The sequence below is a fragment of the Anthonomus grandis genome, chromosome 16, assembly GCF_022605725.1.
Source record: "Anthonomus grandis grandis chromosome 16, icAntGran1.3, whole genome shotgun sequence".
Lineage (NCBI taxonomy): Eukaryota > Metazoa > Arthropoda > Insecta > Coleoptera > Curculionidae > Anthonomus > Anthonomus grandis.
The window spans coordinates 11,234,103-11,253,924 of NC_065561.1; the positions used below are offsets into that span (position 1 = coordinate 11,234,103).

Sequence of the window (19,822 nt, forward strand, 5' to 3'; positions counted from 1 at the left end):
CCAAAGATATCCTAGACATTGGATTGGGAGGGGAGGCCCAGTGGCTTGGGCAGCGCGCTCCCCCGATTTAAAACCCTGTGATTTTTATTTGTGGGGTCACTTGGACCTAGTTATTTATTCTACACCTGTGCCAGATGAACATGATCTTTTGTCTCGCATTGCAGTAGCTGCAGGCGAAATTAAAGATAGGGGTGAAGTTATTCAGAAAATTCACGACAATTTAACATTACGCTGCAGGCTCTGTATCCAACAAAATGGCGGCCACTTTGAGCACCTTTTAAATTAATTATTAATTATTATTATTTAGTATTTAGTATTTTTTAACGTTGTCCAATACATTTTTTTTTCTTAATTTTTATTGAAGTCATTTATTTTTAAATTCTGATATGGTGCCTTTTGGGAAAAAGATGCAGGATACCTTTGTTTCTGTTAAATAAACCAAGGATTCTTAAAATTTTTGTTTATCAGTGGCGTATTTTTTTTTTTATTAAAAAATTACTCTAATGCCTATCTGATCTACGCCACTGGTTAAAACTTAAACATTTACTTTTTACATTTATAGCATCTTTATTAAGTAGCTTTATTGAGAAAATTTGACACCAAAAAACTAAAAATTAATTTCTTAATTTTTTTAAAAACTTTAACCCCCTGTATTTTGCTTCTGAGGCATTTCCGACCCATAGCGTCTTATATCAAAAGTTATATTTGAACGTCCCCTATCATCCCCCAAAAGCATGACCTTCTTATAAAAATCACCCTGTATATATATATACATATATGTAAGTGTTTTATATTTTAATTGTCTTTCTTTGTGTCTTTTATTTTTACGCTTCTTAGTATCGTTTTAAATTATATATGTGCATATGTTTTATTTTTAAATTGTCTTGCTTTGTCCTTTTAATTTAATTTTTACACTTTTTAGTATAGTTTTGAATTTTATATTCGTAATTATGAGTTGTAGTTTCTCAAATCTTGCCTGGTTACCATGTATGTACGACCTATCAGCCTTACCAGCTTTATGCTAAAGGCGATGGAGAGGCGTGGAGGGCCTTCGACAACACCCCTTTTGCATTAATCTGCCAAGCACTCGAGAGCCGCGGCTCAGAACCCTGTTTGGTTAGCTGGATAAAGGCCATGATAAATATTTTAAACAATGCTAGCCTATACACACAGGCCTACGCTGATGATCTGGTAATCCTTTGCCCAGGGAAAGACCCCGTCTCAATGCGGGACCCTATGATGAGAGCCCTGCGTATGGTGGACATATGGTGCCTCTCGGGAGGTCTCAGGATTAACCCCAAAAAAGCAGAGCTCCTACTATTCACGAGGAGACGTAACTTGGGCACGCCCCCTGTTATATCTCTAGGTGGCGTGCAGCTGCATTACTCCAAGACAGTTCGATTTCTGGGAATCAAGTTGGATCCCAAACTCTCCTGGCACGATCATGCAGACACCAGAATGAACAAACCCACCTGCGCGCTATGGACCTGCAGGCGGGCTTTCGACAATACCTGGGGTCTGTCTCCTAAGATCCTTCACTGCATCTACTCGCGCATTGTAAGACCTCTTCTGACATACTATCGGGGCTATCGTTTGGTGGCCATGTACGAAGAAAGCGAAAATTCATGCTCAACTGGACAGAGTTCAACGTCTTGCATGTATCAGCATAACGGATTCCATGCGGATGGCGCCAACTAGAGCGCTTGAGACTCTGCTGAGCCTTCCGCCTCTGAACCTCGTTGTGCAATTCGAGGCAATGAGGATTGCGTATAATAATAATAATAATAATATGTCTTTATTAAAAAAAAGCAATATTAATCTTACAATATTACTTAATACTACATTGCCAAGAAGGCGAAGATTAGCTTAAAGCTACTCTTTAACTCTTAACCTTCCTAACATTCACAGTTTAAATGGAGAAAACGAGAAAAAAAAAACAAAAAAAGAAACAAGTATATATAAAGTATTTATCTTCTAGAACACTAGACTATATTTTGGATTGATTTAAAAACAAAAGTTTATAATATTTCCTATACACATTTAACGAAGTATTAAATATTGGTTTATAAGTATTAAAGAACTTAACGGCATTATAAGTAAAAGATCGCTCGAATAGAGCCGTGGAATGGTGCGGCATGGTCAAGATATTGTATCTAATATTTCGAGTGTGAACATGGTTTCTTGGTATTAACTTTTCAAAAAGATATTCAGGTCTTTGACTAACATATAATCGATAAAGAAAAGTAGAAGTGAAGAATTTGAATAGGTAAGGTAGCGTTAACCACCTCAACTGAAGTATAGAGTCTGATACATGATCAAACTTTCCGAGGTTAAAAATAAATCTACAGCAAGTATTCTGCACGCGTTGCAGGCGGTAACGATTTATTTGGTCTAAGCAAGGATAATAAACTATAAGGCAGTAATTTAGAATAGATAAAACAAGAGCCACTACAAGTTTTTTCCTAGTTTTAAAATTTAAAATGTGTTTATTGGTATAAAGCATACGCATGCGTAAATAACACCTCTGCAAAAGAGTATTAACATGTTCCTTAAACCTTAAAGAATTGTCTATTGTAAGTCCCAGAACCTTCACAGTATCAGAGAACAAAATAGTTTCGTTATCCAATTGAATGTGAACAGTTTCCATTATATTTTTATGTGATCCTCGGTTTGAAAACAAAACCATTTTTGTTTTATTAGGATTAATGACAAGGTTATGCTCTTTTGAAAATTGATTTATTACGTTCAGATCAGCGTTAATAGTATCAGCCACGTTATCAAAATTAGCAGAGTCAAAATAATGTATGTATTGAGTATCATCAGCATACTGATGTATTTCAGAATCTTCAACTAGACCGGGTAAATCTGAAGTATATATAAGAAATAATAATGGGCCTAGGATCGACCCTTGTGGGACACCAGAAATAATGTTTTTCGAAGCAGAATATTCATTATTCACCCTCACTTTCTGGGTTCTACGCCATAAGTAAGTTTTAAAAAAGGACAAAACGACCTCACTACAGCCATAATATTTCAGTTTCGCTACAAGCAAATCATGATCGATGACATCAAATGCTTTCGAGAAATCAAGGGCTATCATAATGGCTGAAATCTTTTTGTCAAGAGCTCGCATGATATTATCGGTGACGTTTAGAAGTGAACTAGCTGTACTATGATGTTTTCTAAAACCAGATTGATGGGAAGGGAGGATATTATTTGACATTAAAAATGATGACAGCTGCATATAGACTATTCTTTCGAGAACTTTGGAGATTACGGGAAGCAAACTTATCGGACGCAAATCTTGAATACTTTCAGGACTGGAGGATTTGGGAATCGGACATACCACTGATTCACGCCAGGCCGTAGGAAAATATCCTACCTCCAAACAACAATTTATAATATGAGTGACATGATCCAGTATATCAGGGAGACATAAGTGTAACATACGTCGAGTTATGTTATCCACACCAGAGGCATTGGACCTAATATTTTTTATAGTTTTTTCGACAGTACTTTGGTCTACTAACGAAAAATGAAAATTATCCTCGGTAAATTTATTACTGGAGTAGAAGTTAATTTTGTTTACACATTTATCAGATTTATTAAAAACACTTACAAAAAAATCATTTATTTGATTTGGATCAGATATATTAAACGGCAGCTCGTTATTATTCTTGGTTGTTTTAATATTTAAAGTTTCTAGACCTTTCCAAAGTTTTTTACCAGTTTTGTCACTCTCCAAGCTTGCAAGATATGCAGCTTTTTCTCGTCTTATTGATGCCAACGCAAAATTACGACACTCCGTGTAATATCTCCAATTTTCTAAACACTTGTGATTTTTGTATTTAGTCAAAGCCTTATCGCGTTCCTTTAAAATAAGTCTTAATGTGTCTGTCAACCAGGGAGCTGGCTTTTTACTGACTCTTATAGTTCTGTAGGGTGCATGAATATTAAATAAATAATTAATATTTTGTTCTAAATATTGAACTTTTTTATTTATGTCCTCAAGATAATAAATATTATCCCAGTAAATCTGTGATAAATCGATCCTAAAATATATCTCATTGAAATGTTTAAAATTGCGGATGGTTATAAATTTTTGTTTTTGTCTTTTAACTACTAATTTTAAAGTGCAGAAAGGTATTTGATTGTGATCACTTAAACCTGAAACAACGGTGCCACTTTTATGACAAATATCTTTAGTATTGATAAAAATGGGATCTAAGCATGTTGCAGTAGTATTTGTTATACGAGTTGGTTCATTTATTAATTGTACGTACCCAAAAGAGTTAAGCATAGAATATAATGAATTAGGTTTTAACATATCAATATTTAGATCTCCGAGAATTACTGAATAATCATAGGTCACTAAAAGATGTGGAACAACTTCTTCCAGGAAATTTATAATTTCAAACGCTTTCGATTTAGGGGGCCTGTATATTATAAGTATTGCAATATTGTGAATACCAATTTTAACATTTAGGAGCATAAATTCAAAGTTTACATTATTAACAGGACGTATAGGCTATACGTCCTCGACGAACTACGTGCTGGCGACACCGGTCACGCAAAAATGTGGTCACGGGCCATACAGGAATGTCCTCTCCTTCTGATGGGCAGTGAGTGCATGGCTCCAGTGACTGTGGACTGCGAGGGATTCGTGACGCACATTGCAGGCAGAGAGGAGTGGCAGCATTCCAACAGACCTGCATTGCTAAATAGGGGGACCATCTGGTACACAGATGGCTCCAGAATGAATAACAGAGTTGGATCAGGGCTTATTGGTGGGATCCCACATACCAGTAGGGCATACTCGCTGGGGGAGCACGCCACTGTCTTCCAGGCCGAAGTATTCGCTGTATTAAATTGCGGACAGAAAATCCTAAGCTGCGGACACCACAATACAGTCGTATCAATATGCTCAGACAGCAGAGCTGACTGAATTCCCTGGTATGAGACAGGCCAAAGCGCACATAGGTGGGCCCTCTGCCTGTCTCACCAAAAATCTACTACGCCTAAAAAGACGCGAAATTCGGCTAGTGACAGGTCTTTTAACCGGTCACTGGCACTTAAGAAGCCATCTCCATACTATCGGTATTGCTGTGAGGAGGATGAAACCGTTGACCATGTAGTCGGGGAGTGCCCAGCACTCACGCCCGCCAGGTTGAAATACTTGGGTAACACTTTCAGTGTACCGAGCGACTTTAAGTCCTTCAGACCAGAGAGCCTTATCGGTTTCTCTAAGGCCGTTGGGCTTTGGTAACCTCCGGTGGGGCATGATGGGTCCATCAGGAGACCTATATGCACAACTGCCTTGCCAGCCCACTGTTTCGTCAATTCAATTCAATTCAACCATGTATGTAGCATATATGCTAAATAAACATATTATTATTGTTATAGATGCCATTCTAGCAAAATGATAAATTCTATTCTTTATAAATAGTTAATCGAATTTAATAAGTTACCAAATATTATTAAGAAATGTAGATATATAAGGGAATTTAAATGGTTGTTAGGAGGGTGTATCTAATTTTAATATTTGTGTAGTTTAACGTTGTATTTTACTCTTTTATTATTTATTCGCCTACTTTTGTTTTTACTTTTTATATTTACTAGTTTTATCAAGATATTGTAAATATGTTTTTAAAAATTAGAATATACAGGTGTTCCATTTAACTTAATATATCGAAAACTAAATATGTAATTAGAAAATGTTTCATGTGAAGTTTGAATGGTTTCCAGGGGGCTATAAAATGACGTCATTGGTTTGACCTTGAGTGACCGTCTTCAAGGTCAAATAAAGATCAACTTCACTTTTTTGCATAGAAACCTCTATTTTTTTTTAAAGTATCTGATTAAGCGTTAAAAAATAAGTAACTTTTATCTGACACTTTTTTACATGCGACCTCTCCTTTTCAAGATATTAATTCTTGATTCTTTTACGAATTTTTTCCTTGACAATGACTTTTTCCCATGTAGGTAGTATCTGATAATCTATCAAAAGGAGTGAAAGTATCTTATGATAGAATTTTATTATCAACAGAATCAAAAACTTGATAATAAAACGTACAAAGTTTAAGTAAAAGAAATTGAAACAAAAAAAGTCAGAAAATTATTTCAATAAATGTTCAAAGTCTTGACCTTCCAGTTTTATACATTTTTCGACTCGCTTTCTAAACGATCAATGAACAGAGCAGCATCTGTGAAGTTATCTGCCCGCAAACCTTCGTGATTCGCAGCTTCATATTTTCGGGAGTCGTTGCTGGATTGCGATATACGATCTCCTTCAAATAACCCCATAGAAAAAAATCTAAGGGCGTCAAATCAGGTGACCGTGGCGGCCAGTGGACTGCTCCACCGCGACCTATCCAACGTCCATTAAAGTCACGATCCAACACTGGGCGTGCAACGCGCAAATAATGTGCAGGACAACCATCATGCTGGTACCACATATTAAGTCTCACTTCAAAACACACATCTTCCAAAAATACCGGTAGAATCTCCAACAAAAAATTACGGTATTTTTGGCCTGTAAGGACATCATCAATAAAATACGGTCCTATGACTTTATCATTGATGATGCCACACCAGACATTCACAGACCATGGCCGCTGATGTTCTATCGCTCAAAACCACCTGGGATTTTCAATTGCCCAATAATGCAGGTTATGACGATTAACTACACCATAGTTTGTAAATGAAGCTTCATCAGTGAATAAGACGCGCAGAAAGAAATTGTTATTTTCATGCAACTGATTTTGGGCCTATTCACAAAACAACACTCGATTTTGGAAATCATTCCTGTGAAGCTCTTGATATAACGACAAGTGATACGGATCAAACTTGTGGCGTTTCAAAATTCTCAGGACACTTGTTTTTGAGATTCCAGAAGCAGAAGAAATTGATCATGAGCTAACTCCAGAATTATGGGCAACTGCAGCTAAGACGGCAATTTCATTATTTTGACTGGTAATGCGTCTCTTTCATGATCGATTTATCGTTCTCACACTTCCATCTTCTATAAAGTGGTTCACTACACGATAAAATGATGCTCGCGATGAAAGTCGCCGTTGAGGATGTCGCATGGTATACTACAGTTCAATGGCTCTATTAATATTCCGTTCAGATTCACCATAGATAAGGACCATTTCAACTTTTTCATTTATTGTTAGGCATTCCATAGTCACTCAACAAAATAGTCAAATACTTGATAACTGAACGAATACTGTGAACCATATACCAATATCTCTCATTTACTTTATTCATTAGTATTTGTTTACAATCGCCTGAAATATTTGGGGGACAAGAATCAAATGTTTCATAGCCGCCTATAGATGGCGTAGCAAGATGGCGACGTTGACTGCGTTAACACGGAGCAATTTGTAATGGTTACTTTTTTTAAAATCCTATTTTGAAGAATATGAATCAATTTAGTTAGATTTTATTATTTATTCGGCATTTTTAAGTATCAGAAACCATAATTTATTTGACAAGTAATGGCAATCGATTGAATTGGTTCAAGACCTCCTATAGGTGGCGTAGCAAGTTGTCGAACGTTGACTGCGTTTGTTCTTCTAATAAAGGTGCCTATCGTCTTAACATGTTGACTACGTTTACCCGAAACACTTTGTAATCGTTAAATTATTGTTTTTTGAATTGCAATTTTAAAGAACATGAATCAATTTAGTTGAATTCTATTAGTTACTCGCCGTTGGGGATTTTAAATTCTTGAAAAGGAGAGGTCACATGTAAAAAAGTGTCAAATGACGTCATTTTAAGGCCTCCTGGAAACCATTTAAACTTCACATGAAACATTTTCTGGATACATGTTCAGTTTTCGAGATATTGCGATGGCTCAAGTTAAATGGACCACCCTGTATATTATTGTACTTGTATGTAGCAATATGCTAAATAAATAAATATTATTATTATTTTGACAAAGAATAAAAAGTGTGTTTGTTCTCAGAACTTCAAAGGTGATTGATGCCAAGATGACTTATTTGAATATTTTGATTTGATGGTGTTTTTTCTGGAAAATTCTCTTTAACAGCAAATGGGATACTTTCCACAAAAATGGCTCATTGTACATCTATATTATGAGGTGGACAGAACAGGTTGCAGCTAATAATTTAGTTAATTTAGTTAAAAGACTTTTAAACAGTTATTTATTGCTTTCACTAAATATACGGTTTTTGTAAGAAATTGTAATGTTTTATTATTAAAATTATCTGACATAAAATTAACTTGAAGTCACCTGTAATAAATACTAATTAATTTTTTTTAATACTATTAAAAAGAATATATTTAAGCTTTTCTATCAGTACTCCAATTCCTCAGGATGATATACAAAGGATGACAAAATAGTATTATCTATGGTGCATTCAACAGCTGGACACTCAAAAAAATATTTTTTAATCATTTTTTAATAATAATGAATAGATACTGTATCCGTCTAAATTGTCATATTATAAGATTCTTTGTAACTTTTGTTTTCAAAAATATTTTCCGCAGTATAATGGTAATATGAACTATTTTCTTTTATAGGTTTTAGCTTAAGGGCTATTTTTTGGCGCTATATTATGTTCCGTACACTAAATATTGTCTGTCTATATACCTTAGCCAAAACTGTTGATATATTTAGCTGCTTATTTTAAAAATATTCAAAAAGCGAACGAAAATAATACTACAACGAGTTAAATAATTTCGGTAAACCAAAATTTATTTTATTTGGGAATATAACAATAAAGAGTTACTTATTATATTGGGTATTACGTCACTTATAGCAAAAATCAATTTAGAATTTTTTTTTTCTTTTTTTTTTTTTTTTTTTTTTTTTTTTTATGGTATATAGTTAACCAATTGGTTCAAATTAGGTATTTTTAAAAAAAGTAGGTGTTCTTGTTGTTTTTTATCGTTTTTTAATTATTATATTCATAACAAAGTTAGGTAGTATATTGAAAAGAAGAAACGAGCTCAGAGATTAATAGATTGAACCTCAGCTCCTAGGTATATAAAAAAAAATCTATTATACCTCAAGTAAATTATTGTATTTAAAACTTATTGAACTTAAATTAAATTAAGTATATCGAACGGTATCGTTACAGATTTAAGTTCATATTTCTTTTAAATACGTGAATAAGTCTATTTTCTTCTTTTTTTCAATTAGTGAGCGTTGAGATAAAAAAAAAAAAAAAAAAAAAAAAAAAAAAAAATTCTAAATTGATTTTTGCTATAAGTGACGTAATATCCAATATAATAAGTAACTCATTATGAATTCGTCACAACAATACAGATTTTACTTATAACAATAAAATCCTTTAAAAAGTAAGTAAATCCTTCATATTTTCATAATTAATTTAACTCCGTCCCTGTCGACTTCCTCGAACTTACTTATACAGCCGTCCTAAACAGACGCTGCCAAGAAGAGAAGTTATTGCATTCCTGCAAACGACTTTACGGTCGTCCTTCCTCGACTTGCAGGGCGAGGTAGACTGCTTGTCTTGCGCTCGCCACTACTGCCGCAATGCCATCAGGAATTTTAAAAAATTGTCCGTTTTCAACCGGTATATTACGTTTTTATTAAGGTGCCGTAATATCTGGGTTAAATTTGCTTAAGGTGCTATAAGGGATCATAAAAAAAAGGAAGTTTTAGGAGCAGTCTAAGATATTTAATTTGAAATGTAACGTATATCATAATTTAACGTATATTAACTTCAATCTTAATTAAATCTGCACAATCCTTTCAATAAATATTATAAAATGACAATCACTGGTACTATGATGATTGTCTATGCCAACCTGTTGTAGAGATTTTGTAAGAATTTTCATTCGTTTTAAAAGCCCTTTCACATTTTATACATTCTTCAATTATTCTGTCCGCGTTTTCATAAATCCCATTTTGCTAAAATCACGTAATGACAAGGCGGCTACATCTGCGAAATAAACTGTTAATATCTGCCTGAAGCTGTTATTATTTTCTCTGTTATTATCTTCAATAATAGTTACGGATAATGAGATCCTATAAGCAATGTAGGTTCTTTTTGATCTTTAAAAAGAATTATAAAACCCGGATGTTTCTGTTTATGTTTCATGTAGTGTTAATCTTATATGTGTCTATTATTTAACTTTTGTATGGTTTCAGAATATACTAGCAGGCAATGAAATTATAAATACAATTCGTTCAATACTAGTAAAATCATTTCATTTTATAGATGCAATATCACAAAAATCAGATGTTGAGACGTTCCTTGACATCATTGATCTATTATGTACTGAACTGAGGAGACATTAAAATTGAAATGTTTCAGAATTACTGACACTATACATTGAGGAAACCTGCTTACAAGATAGCGTAAAAGATGACGAAAAATTCCACTGGTTAGCTGAAGTAACCAATGCCCACTCAGGAACTTTTCCTTAAAGGAGAACTCAGAAGAAGTGCATTAAAAATGGACAGCAAACATCGCCAATCGTTTTAATTATCACCAATTCAATAGTATAATAAATAATTAACTAGCTGCCGTGTCAGGTAGGTAAAACCTTATCTTGTTGCAGATACAATTGATTTATTAATTAATTAAATTCTGACTAAATCAAAAAAATAAAATAAATGAAAAGTGAAAAAGCAACATTTCCAGCAACACATCATATATTGTTATTGTTATATATATATTTATTCAACGATTTTTTAGTAAATTTTTGGTTATGGTATATTAATGAAGCTATCGTATTTCATACAATTCTATTTACAAAAGAAAGAGAATTTGGGCATTAAAAAAATAACATAGAATTTACATATCTAGTTTTTAATCTTAATTACTACACCTCAAATATTTGATGAAATTCTTCTAAAAAATCACTGCTTTCATCCCCATTATCCAATCTAATAACGCTGTTTTTATACTAAATGTTTGTACATAAAATTATTTCAAATTTAAATATACAGTTTTATTAAATAAAATATTATACATATGTCGTCTGCAAAAATATTGTTTTTCACAAAACACAACCCTTACCCCAGCCACCAACCCCAAACGTTTTCCCAGTAAGAAATTGTTTTTACAAATCATCGTTTTTTCGTCCATAATATACAATCTTATTGTTTTTGTATCAAATATTTATTAATATACATATATATAATTATTTAAAATTTAAATCAACAAACAAGGTTATTATTTATATTTTGTTATATATTAACGACGAAACCAGCTATTATTTATGCCAATTATTTTGGAAAACAATTATTTTTGAAAACAATTTTTTACTGTTAAGTTGTGTGGGTGGGTGGGGGGTTAATTGTGAGGTTAATGAGAAACAAATTTTTTGCAGAAAATAATTGCCTGATAAAAAAATGCTTTTCAAGAAAATTATGGATGATAAAAATAATTATTTTTTTTGTATCTATACTTTTCTCACATACCCCTAAGGTTTTCTAGTAAGACGTGAAAAGACCCTATTTAATTTTTCGAAAGCAAGGCACATCGCTATAAAAATTGCAGTAGTTGTGCCATTTTTTATCGCAAATAAGTGAAAATTCAGTTTTGTTGAAATAAGTCGTTAAATTTTAAAAAAAAAATAATTTTTTTTTGGTTCTAGACAATTTTTCACTATCTAGGTTAAAAAATACAGTTTTTAAATTAAAACTATTGGTATATTTATTAACCGTAGATAATGAAGGTATATTTATTAAATTGTAGAATATACGCATATGATATACGATTCTGTTTACACAAGGGAGAAAATTTCGGCATTTCAAAAATTTTACAAGAGATATACACAGCTAGTCTTTACACTAACCCTCAAATATGTGATAAAAAGTCCCTAATATCACATATATGCCACTGTTTAGGAAACGATATACTTTTTGAAAACGTATAAATCCTACAGTGTAATAATGAAATATCATAAACAACGAAATCTAGAAAAAATAGGAAATGCATTAGCGAGTATAAAACAATAATTATACCAAATAAGATATACAAACAAAAAAACTTAAGAACACAAATTTGCTTAGAACTAAACAAGGACTTAAAAAATAAAATTTAGTTTAGAAAAATGCAGTGGTGTATTATTTTTTATTAAATAATATTTACGATAAATGAACGCCATTGATAAAATTATTTTTCTCTGTTTACGTCGAAAAATGCCCCCAGCAGTAATCATAAAACGTAAAAAATATGCTTTCTTCTTTGTTGTATCTACAAACGAACGTTGTATAAACGAACTATAAAAGTAATATGAATATATAAGTAGTTAATTTTTGAGAAAGTAAACCAATTATTTTGTTTTAGCCTGTTAGAGTTAAGTAAAAAGTACATTCTTTTAAACACTTTCTTACGTAATACAGATTTACCAACTTCTAACCATCTTCGACTTTTGTCTTTAATTGTGTCAAATTAAAAACATACATGCATCATTTTAATTAAAAATCATGTGCAACTTGACTGTAAAACTAATATGTATGGTATATATTTATTGTGTTTAGTTCATTTTTTAATGTATCTTAAATATATAAATTTATTGAGTTTAGTTATGGATAATAAAATTATTTATAAATTTAGCTACTTTCTCCATGATTTCTATAGGTCAATATAACTTGGTATTTGGCATGTAAGTTATTTTTCTGTGAATCTCTACTACTACTACTACTACTACTACTACTAATGGAATATTTAAGAAATGTAGTTCAAACATAATAAATAATTATTAAACTCACAGATTTATAAAAGTGATCTAAATAAATGAAAAATATAGTGACTAGGTGATTTTTTGTGACCTCAATTACTCAATTACCGTAAGCCTCGTGCAGATTTATTTATATACTTAACTTATCAACGATCTCAACATTTTCGGATGAAAACCCTAATTTTGTATCTAAAATTTAAATGAAAAGCATATGTCCATGTATTACTAATCTGCTTAAAACAGTCTCGCTAAGGTTGAAGATTTGTTTTAAATTTTCTTTTATTTAATTTAGGGAAATCACACAAAGTTTTTTTTTAATTAAGTTTTTACTAAACAACAGTAAAAAACGAGCATGAGCAGGATAATAATAATATAAATTAAATCGTTTCTTAAGATGTCTTTATTAATCACATTGATTGGTAATTAATATTAAATAGTTTCTGCCTTATTTACGCAAAATGAGTCTTTTATTATTTATTAATAAGAAATTAATATTAAAACTCAAAATAGTCATTTATATAACAAGTGTATAAAATGATTTTTTTATGAATAGAAAATTTGTCAATTCCCATGAATAAAAAGAGGGGATTGATTTTACACACGTGTAACATGCAACATTGTTTCTACTACCAAAGAAAACGAAAACATAATTAAAAATACCAAATTATTTTACGCACTAGTGCGTAAAAAATTACATTTAATTTAATTTATAATTTTGACAAATTTTAAATTTAATGTCAAATTGCTCAGTAGTGCATAAGATCTAATTAGAATTAACTAACAGAACTGTAAATCTAATTAAATATTCTTACTAATGGAATTAATGAGTAAGACTTTTAAGACACTAGTGCGTAAAAAGTGGAACTTTATAAACCCTGGAAAATATATGTAGTAAAAAAAAATTTAGGCGCTTTTTTGCGCTTTCTATGGATAAAATCCTCATGCTATTTTTTACAACAGTCCCTCGTAGGAAACATCCCAAGTAAAATTACCTTGTATGGCGTGTAATCCTAGGCAACCCACGTTACGTTATGTTTGTCTCGAGTGAAGCGGGTTTACTATCGATGTATCCTGATTCTCGATTATTTCATTTTGAGGTTGAGTTTACGCGGGAGAAGTTTTATAAAGAATGCCTTGCTTGGATTTTAAGTAATTTATTTATTAAATTGAAATAATTTTTAGTTAGTAGTAAGCAACCAGAGTTTTGTTTTGTTCATCGAGGAGCTAAATATACTTCTTATTTTAAATTTCTTGCAGTATTTTGACTAGCCTTGATAACGAAAAATTAAAAAAAACACGTCTAGTAGAAAATTATAATATTTCTTTAGGGTGGCCTAGGATATCGAGAACACTAAAAAAAACAAAATGAACGGTTTGTTATGTAAACGCGCATCATTTGACATATTTAATTGATTTTGGTCGCTTACGGTATAGCGGGCAATTGCCTTATTTCCTGCTACAATTTTTTTGTTATTGAAGAACTTCCACGGAAAGGACTAATTCGGAGAAAGTAATAATTCTTTCTAAAAAAGGCCCTTTTTCAAAAATTATCTTAAACTTACCGTTGGAATTTAACCAAGCTTGACTTATTTAATGCCTTTTTTCTTCTGTTAAATCTACGAGAAAAGCTCTGTGGCTAACTCAAGAACTAAAAAATGTAATGAAACTCTAATGTGAGACACGAGAATTAACTAAATAAAAAAACTGTCAGAAAATGGGAAAAGCTTTATATTCAGAGACTAGCATATATATCTAAGAAATTTTCACAACCGTTGAAAAATTTCTAAAAAAATTAACATTTACAAAAAAAAAGATATTTTAATAGAAATAGTAAGTTCAGCGGATATAAGAATTGTGAAATTAAATGTGAGTTAAATATAGAATAAACAGTAAATATATAAGTATTATTAAACTGTATTATTTGCAAATAAACATATTAATTGGATCTTATAAATTACCTTTCCAATATTCCTATAATACATATTGTCGGTATCCATTAGGTCAGATTCTGTGTTTTCTTTGCTACGATTAACTCGAAACATAGAAAAGTTACTAGTAGAAATTATGTTTTGATTTTTTGTTTAATTTTGGAAGGCTCATACCTTATAATTCCGAAAGAAAAAGCCAGAGTTTTCTGGATTAGGATTTGTAAAGAAATATTTAAAAGAAAAATATAAGAAGCTTTTTGTTGATTTTTTTATTTTGGGTAACTTACACACATATTTAATATTGAAAATATGATTGTTTTTAGTATTATCGGCTAAAATTTAAAACAAGGGATAAGGTAAGAGAGCAATATAGTCTCTTATTTAATGAGTATTTAATAAGTATTCTTTCGTAATGAGTATTTTAAAGGTTTATACCATAAGAGTGTTTAATTTTTAAGGGTCCTTTGCTTAAGCCAATTCCTGTTTTTCACCTATTTTTCAAGTAAATGAAGAATAAATGGAGGCCCTGATGTACTTGATAGATTTTCATCAAAGAATGATAATGGTACTCAAAAGTTTGTAAACTACTACTTCTTTTGCTTAAAATATGGATTCAGGTTTTATTCTATACCCGGAATAGTGCAACTTGATCTTACAGTAATTGAGCAGCGAAAAAAAATCCTAATTTATATAAATCCTATAAATTATATTTACGATATAGTAAGAAATATCTGACGGATTTTTCTCCACTGAGAAGGCAGCGAAAAAATGTCTACAACTAGGCTATTTGAAATTTTATTAAAGGCATATCATTAAAAGTTATAGTAAAGTAACAAAAGGATAATATATTTAGAGACAAAACCAATATACTTATTCTTATTAAGAAAACAAGAAATTAACAAACAAAAGAAAAAGGAAAATTGAGGCACATAAGTCTCCTTTTTTATTTTAATTTGAAGATGTAAAATATCTCACATTATAAAAATTGAGATAAAGCTAGCTTCAAATTATCGTCCAATCGCTCTCCTTCCAACATTATCGAAGATCATAGAAAGATTGGTTAAAAAAAGCTATTATAAGCTATTATCATTCCTGTTTAAATATAAAATACTAATTCCCCATTAATTTGGCTTCTTGAGTTATAAATGCACTAATGATGCTATGTTCTCCCTTTTTAACAGTGTTTGCTTCAGTATAAACATTTAACAGCAACTATTTTCTGTGATTTCTCCAAGGCTTCTGATTGTGTAAACCATACTATCTTGATCAACAAATTACAGCACTATGGGTTCAGAGGAACGCTTCTCGAATGGTTTAAGTTCTATCTTAGCTACAGAAGTCAGCTTGTAAAGGTTGATACGACTATGTCTTCTAGAAGACCAATAGAATATGGGGTATCTCAAGGTTCAGTTCTGGGCCCAATTCTGTTTCTGCTGTTTATTAATGATATGGCCCATCTTAACATTAGCGGCAAAATCTGTCTCTTTGCCGATGATACTAGCTTTACATGGAGCAATCCGGATGTTGCGGCACTTCATGCAACTATTGCTAAAGACCTTATCAACATTAAATCGTGGTGCGATTCGAATCTTTTCTGCTTAAACATCTCAAAAACTAAAGTCTTATCTTATAAAGGTACTATCCAACCCTTTGTACTTAGCAACACCAGCTTGGACGTTGTTGAATCTGTGAAATTTTTGGGACTTATTGTTAACAGCTCTTTAAAGTGGGAATTACATATTGATGTTTTATCTAAAAATTAAGTTCAGCTTGTTTTGCCATAAGATCAGTTTCCAGGGAATTAAATCTTTCGTGATCAAGAACAGTGTATTATGCCCTTTTTGAGTCCCATCTTCGTTATGCCCTTCCATTCTGGGGCACATGCGGTGCGACTCAGTTTGAGCGCATTTTTAAACTACAAAAGAGAGCGGTTCGCTAGTTACTAGGACTTGATAGTCGAGCTCACCGCCAAGAAATGTTTAAAAGATTTAAAATATTAACTCTTCCATCTTTATTCATTCTTGAATCTATTTGCTTGGTTCGCAAGCATTTATCAGAAATTCCTAATAGACCATCTCACAATTATCCACTTCGAAACGCAGAGCATGATTTTTAGGTGCCAATCCCAAGCTCAGAATTAATAAAAAGCTATATTTTTTACGGAGCTAAAAAAATGCACAATCATCTGCCTTTGGAAATTAAATTATTGACATCTTTTCCTCGATTTCGCAATGCTTTGATATCATATTTACTGAAGAGAGCTTTATATGTCGTAGTAGTAGACGATTTTTTTTTAATATTAATTTTTGAGTATCATGCACGCACTGGCTAATTATTAATTTTTTTATGATGTAGAATAGCAATATTTTGTATTGCTAAGTTTCTATAAAATTTTTTATGACTTTTTAAACATTGTATTAATGTTTTTGACTGTTTTTGTTACTTTTTTTATTTTACTTTTTTGTTACCATTTTTATTTACTTTCCCATTTTCTTACTTCTTACATTTAGTATAAGAAATTTGACCAGGTACATTTATGTCTTTTGTACCCAGTTTTGTATATATTTATTTAGTACTTGTATTTTGATTTATATATTTGTGTGTTTTGCTTTTTATGTATAGCTTGGTCTACAAATTTTTTTACATTTTTTGACAATAAAGCATATTTGATTTGATTTAATTTGAAGCTATTAGATACAAAATGGTAGGACATGAAAAAGCGTAGAGAATTACCCTTTTTTTTTATAAAATAATAAAAACTAAGAGATTTAAAAAACAAAATCCAATATAAAACGGATATATATAGTCTAAATCTCAGATATAAAGGGTAAATAGTTCCTTCTTGGCATAAAACGTCTATGTTTGAAAGCAGCATTTTATACAATATCTATTTTAAGATCATTCAAAATTACGAATTTTAAGTCATAACCTTTAATCAATTAAATAGGTTTAATATATTTTAGTATTATGCATTTTAGTACAAAATTCAGAATCGAACTTTTTTAATTTCAAAAATATACTTTTTTCTGTATATTTAAATTATTGTTTTTTTTACAAAATTATTAAGGGTGGGTCGTGTTGACATGAAAGCCCTCCATTACAGTCTGCTGCAAAAAATTATTAAACATGTTACCATAGTACTTACCTTACTTTCGCAGACCTTGTGACAGACGTATTTGCATACTGAAATAAAAATAAATTGAGTTAATAGTATATCTTGTGGTGGCATATTATTCAAAAAAAAATTAAATTAATAGTAGGTAACTAATATTTACTGCTATTGTTTAAATGTTTAAAACAACCATAAATAATATTGTTATTATATGGAGAGTTAATACATTAAATAAGGGTAATAGATCATTGGTTAAAAAAATTATAAATTTTATCCTTTTTTTTATCATTTGATATTTTTAATCTATAAAAAACGTAATTTGAAATTCTGTTGAATAGCGTTTAGAGAGTCAAGCTTAATTTATTGCTAATGAAACATTTCGCTTATTTATATTATCATAAAAAAAATTACTTTTTTTAACTAGATGCATACTCTAGACAATTAAACAATAATTAATAAAATACTAAGGCCAAACCTGTTTAATTTCTTTGTAACAACCTTAATTTCACCTCGACCTTTTTCTAGAAGAGTAAGTTGTTCTTTCATGTTTAATTTTAACCTTTAATATTGGTTTTACCAATTTTAAAGAGACCTTCGGATTTTTCCGAAAACATTGCTAGCATATGCTTATACTAGGCACTATGATAATATTAAAAAACGTGTTCTTGTTATCTTATGAAGTATTTAATTTATAATAACACATGATATTTTATGTTAATGCTATAGTTGCCTTATGTCTAATGCCTAGCGCAATTATACAATTATGCATATTATGTTAACAATGCTGTAGATCAAAATATATAAAACTACCGATTTTTTATTAGTTTATTATATAAAGTGATATTAAATTATTATTTATAGTAAACAAATCTATCCAGACTTCCAACATCAGTGGCCACAAAAAATAAAGTTTTTACTGCTATTTACTACCATTATAATAAAATAAATAACTTATTTAACAAGAAAAGAGACAATAAATACTTAAAAAGTGGTACTTCCATATACTACCAATATAGAAAAAATAATGCCAAATATAAATTCGACCGACTATATAATACTGGTTGCACGTGGTCGTTACCGTAGAAAGTTACGGAACTCTATAACAAAGCAGACTTTAATAGAGCCTAGGAATTGGAAAAGTCTGGAAGTTATTTTATTTGATTTTATAATGGTTAGCCACTTCACTTCAGAAAAATTATCTAGCAAATGTGTTTTCAATAAAGTATTGCAGGTCAGAACTTTGGGGTAAGAAAATTACTAAATAAGTATAGTTTGGCAAATTTATACCATTATTCTTGCTTTATCGATTTTCCTAAATTTTGCCATAATTCAGAGCTTTTAAGATTATTTAAACAGATTAGTAAAGCTCTTTTTTGCTATAGGTACAAACTTTATACCTTATTATAAAATATTTTTAAATAGTCTTTGAACCAAGAAATCTTACTTTATGAATAAAATATTTATAAACAATAAAAGAAAAAAAGAATTATGGGAAGCTAAGTATATAATAAGTTGTAACTAAATATATAAAAATGATACTCATATACACTAAGATTATGCAACTAACAAACATAATCTAAAACTGTTTTAACATACGTAATTAAAACATTAAGACTGCTTTTCTAAATAGCTCTCATGCTATTATTTACTCGATAAAAAAGGAGTTAAGACCTGATTTATATTTCAAAATGCAGAGCGTGTATTTGGTTCACCACGACTAATTTTTTTTTCCAACAAAATACATAACTGACAGGACAAACACCCACGTCACAGATGTTATTCTATCGCGCCTTGCAAAAGTATTGTTCGTTCTCTGAAAATAAGTCGTGCTTATTTGAGAAGACAAGAGCATTGAATATAGTCGGGTTATTGTTTCCGATTTGTTGTTCTATGCTATCGAGAAATCTCTTAACTAAAACCCTAACATTTAACCAATAAAAAAATAGCAGGAACAGCAGTGATTAATTTTATAAATTCAATAAAGGCGCACCTGAGCTTTTCATAATGATATGCAAATACATGCATACTCTTTAATGATTTATCTTTAACCTGCCAACATTAATAATACCCTTTATATCAATAATAGTGCATGCAG

The 19,822-nt window shown here is 30.9% G+C and overlaps 1 protein-coding gene across 5 annotated transcripts in view; it reads right to left on the reverse strand.

Moving 5' to 3' along the window:
• Positions 1 to 19,822, reverse strand: part of LOC126745591 (tensin-1) — a 572,168-nt gene that overhangs the window by 290,399 nt on the left and 261,947 nt on the right. For all 5 annotated transcript variants that reach the window (XM_050453497.1, XM_050453499.1, XM_050453498.1 and 2 more), the window contains exon 3: positions 17,761 to 17,798. In XM_050453497.1, coding sequence (XP_050309454.1) covers positions 17,761 to 17,798 — 38 coding nt within the window. The remainder of the gene's footprint in view (positions 1 to 17,760; positions 17,799 to 19,822) is intronic.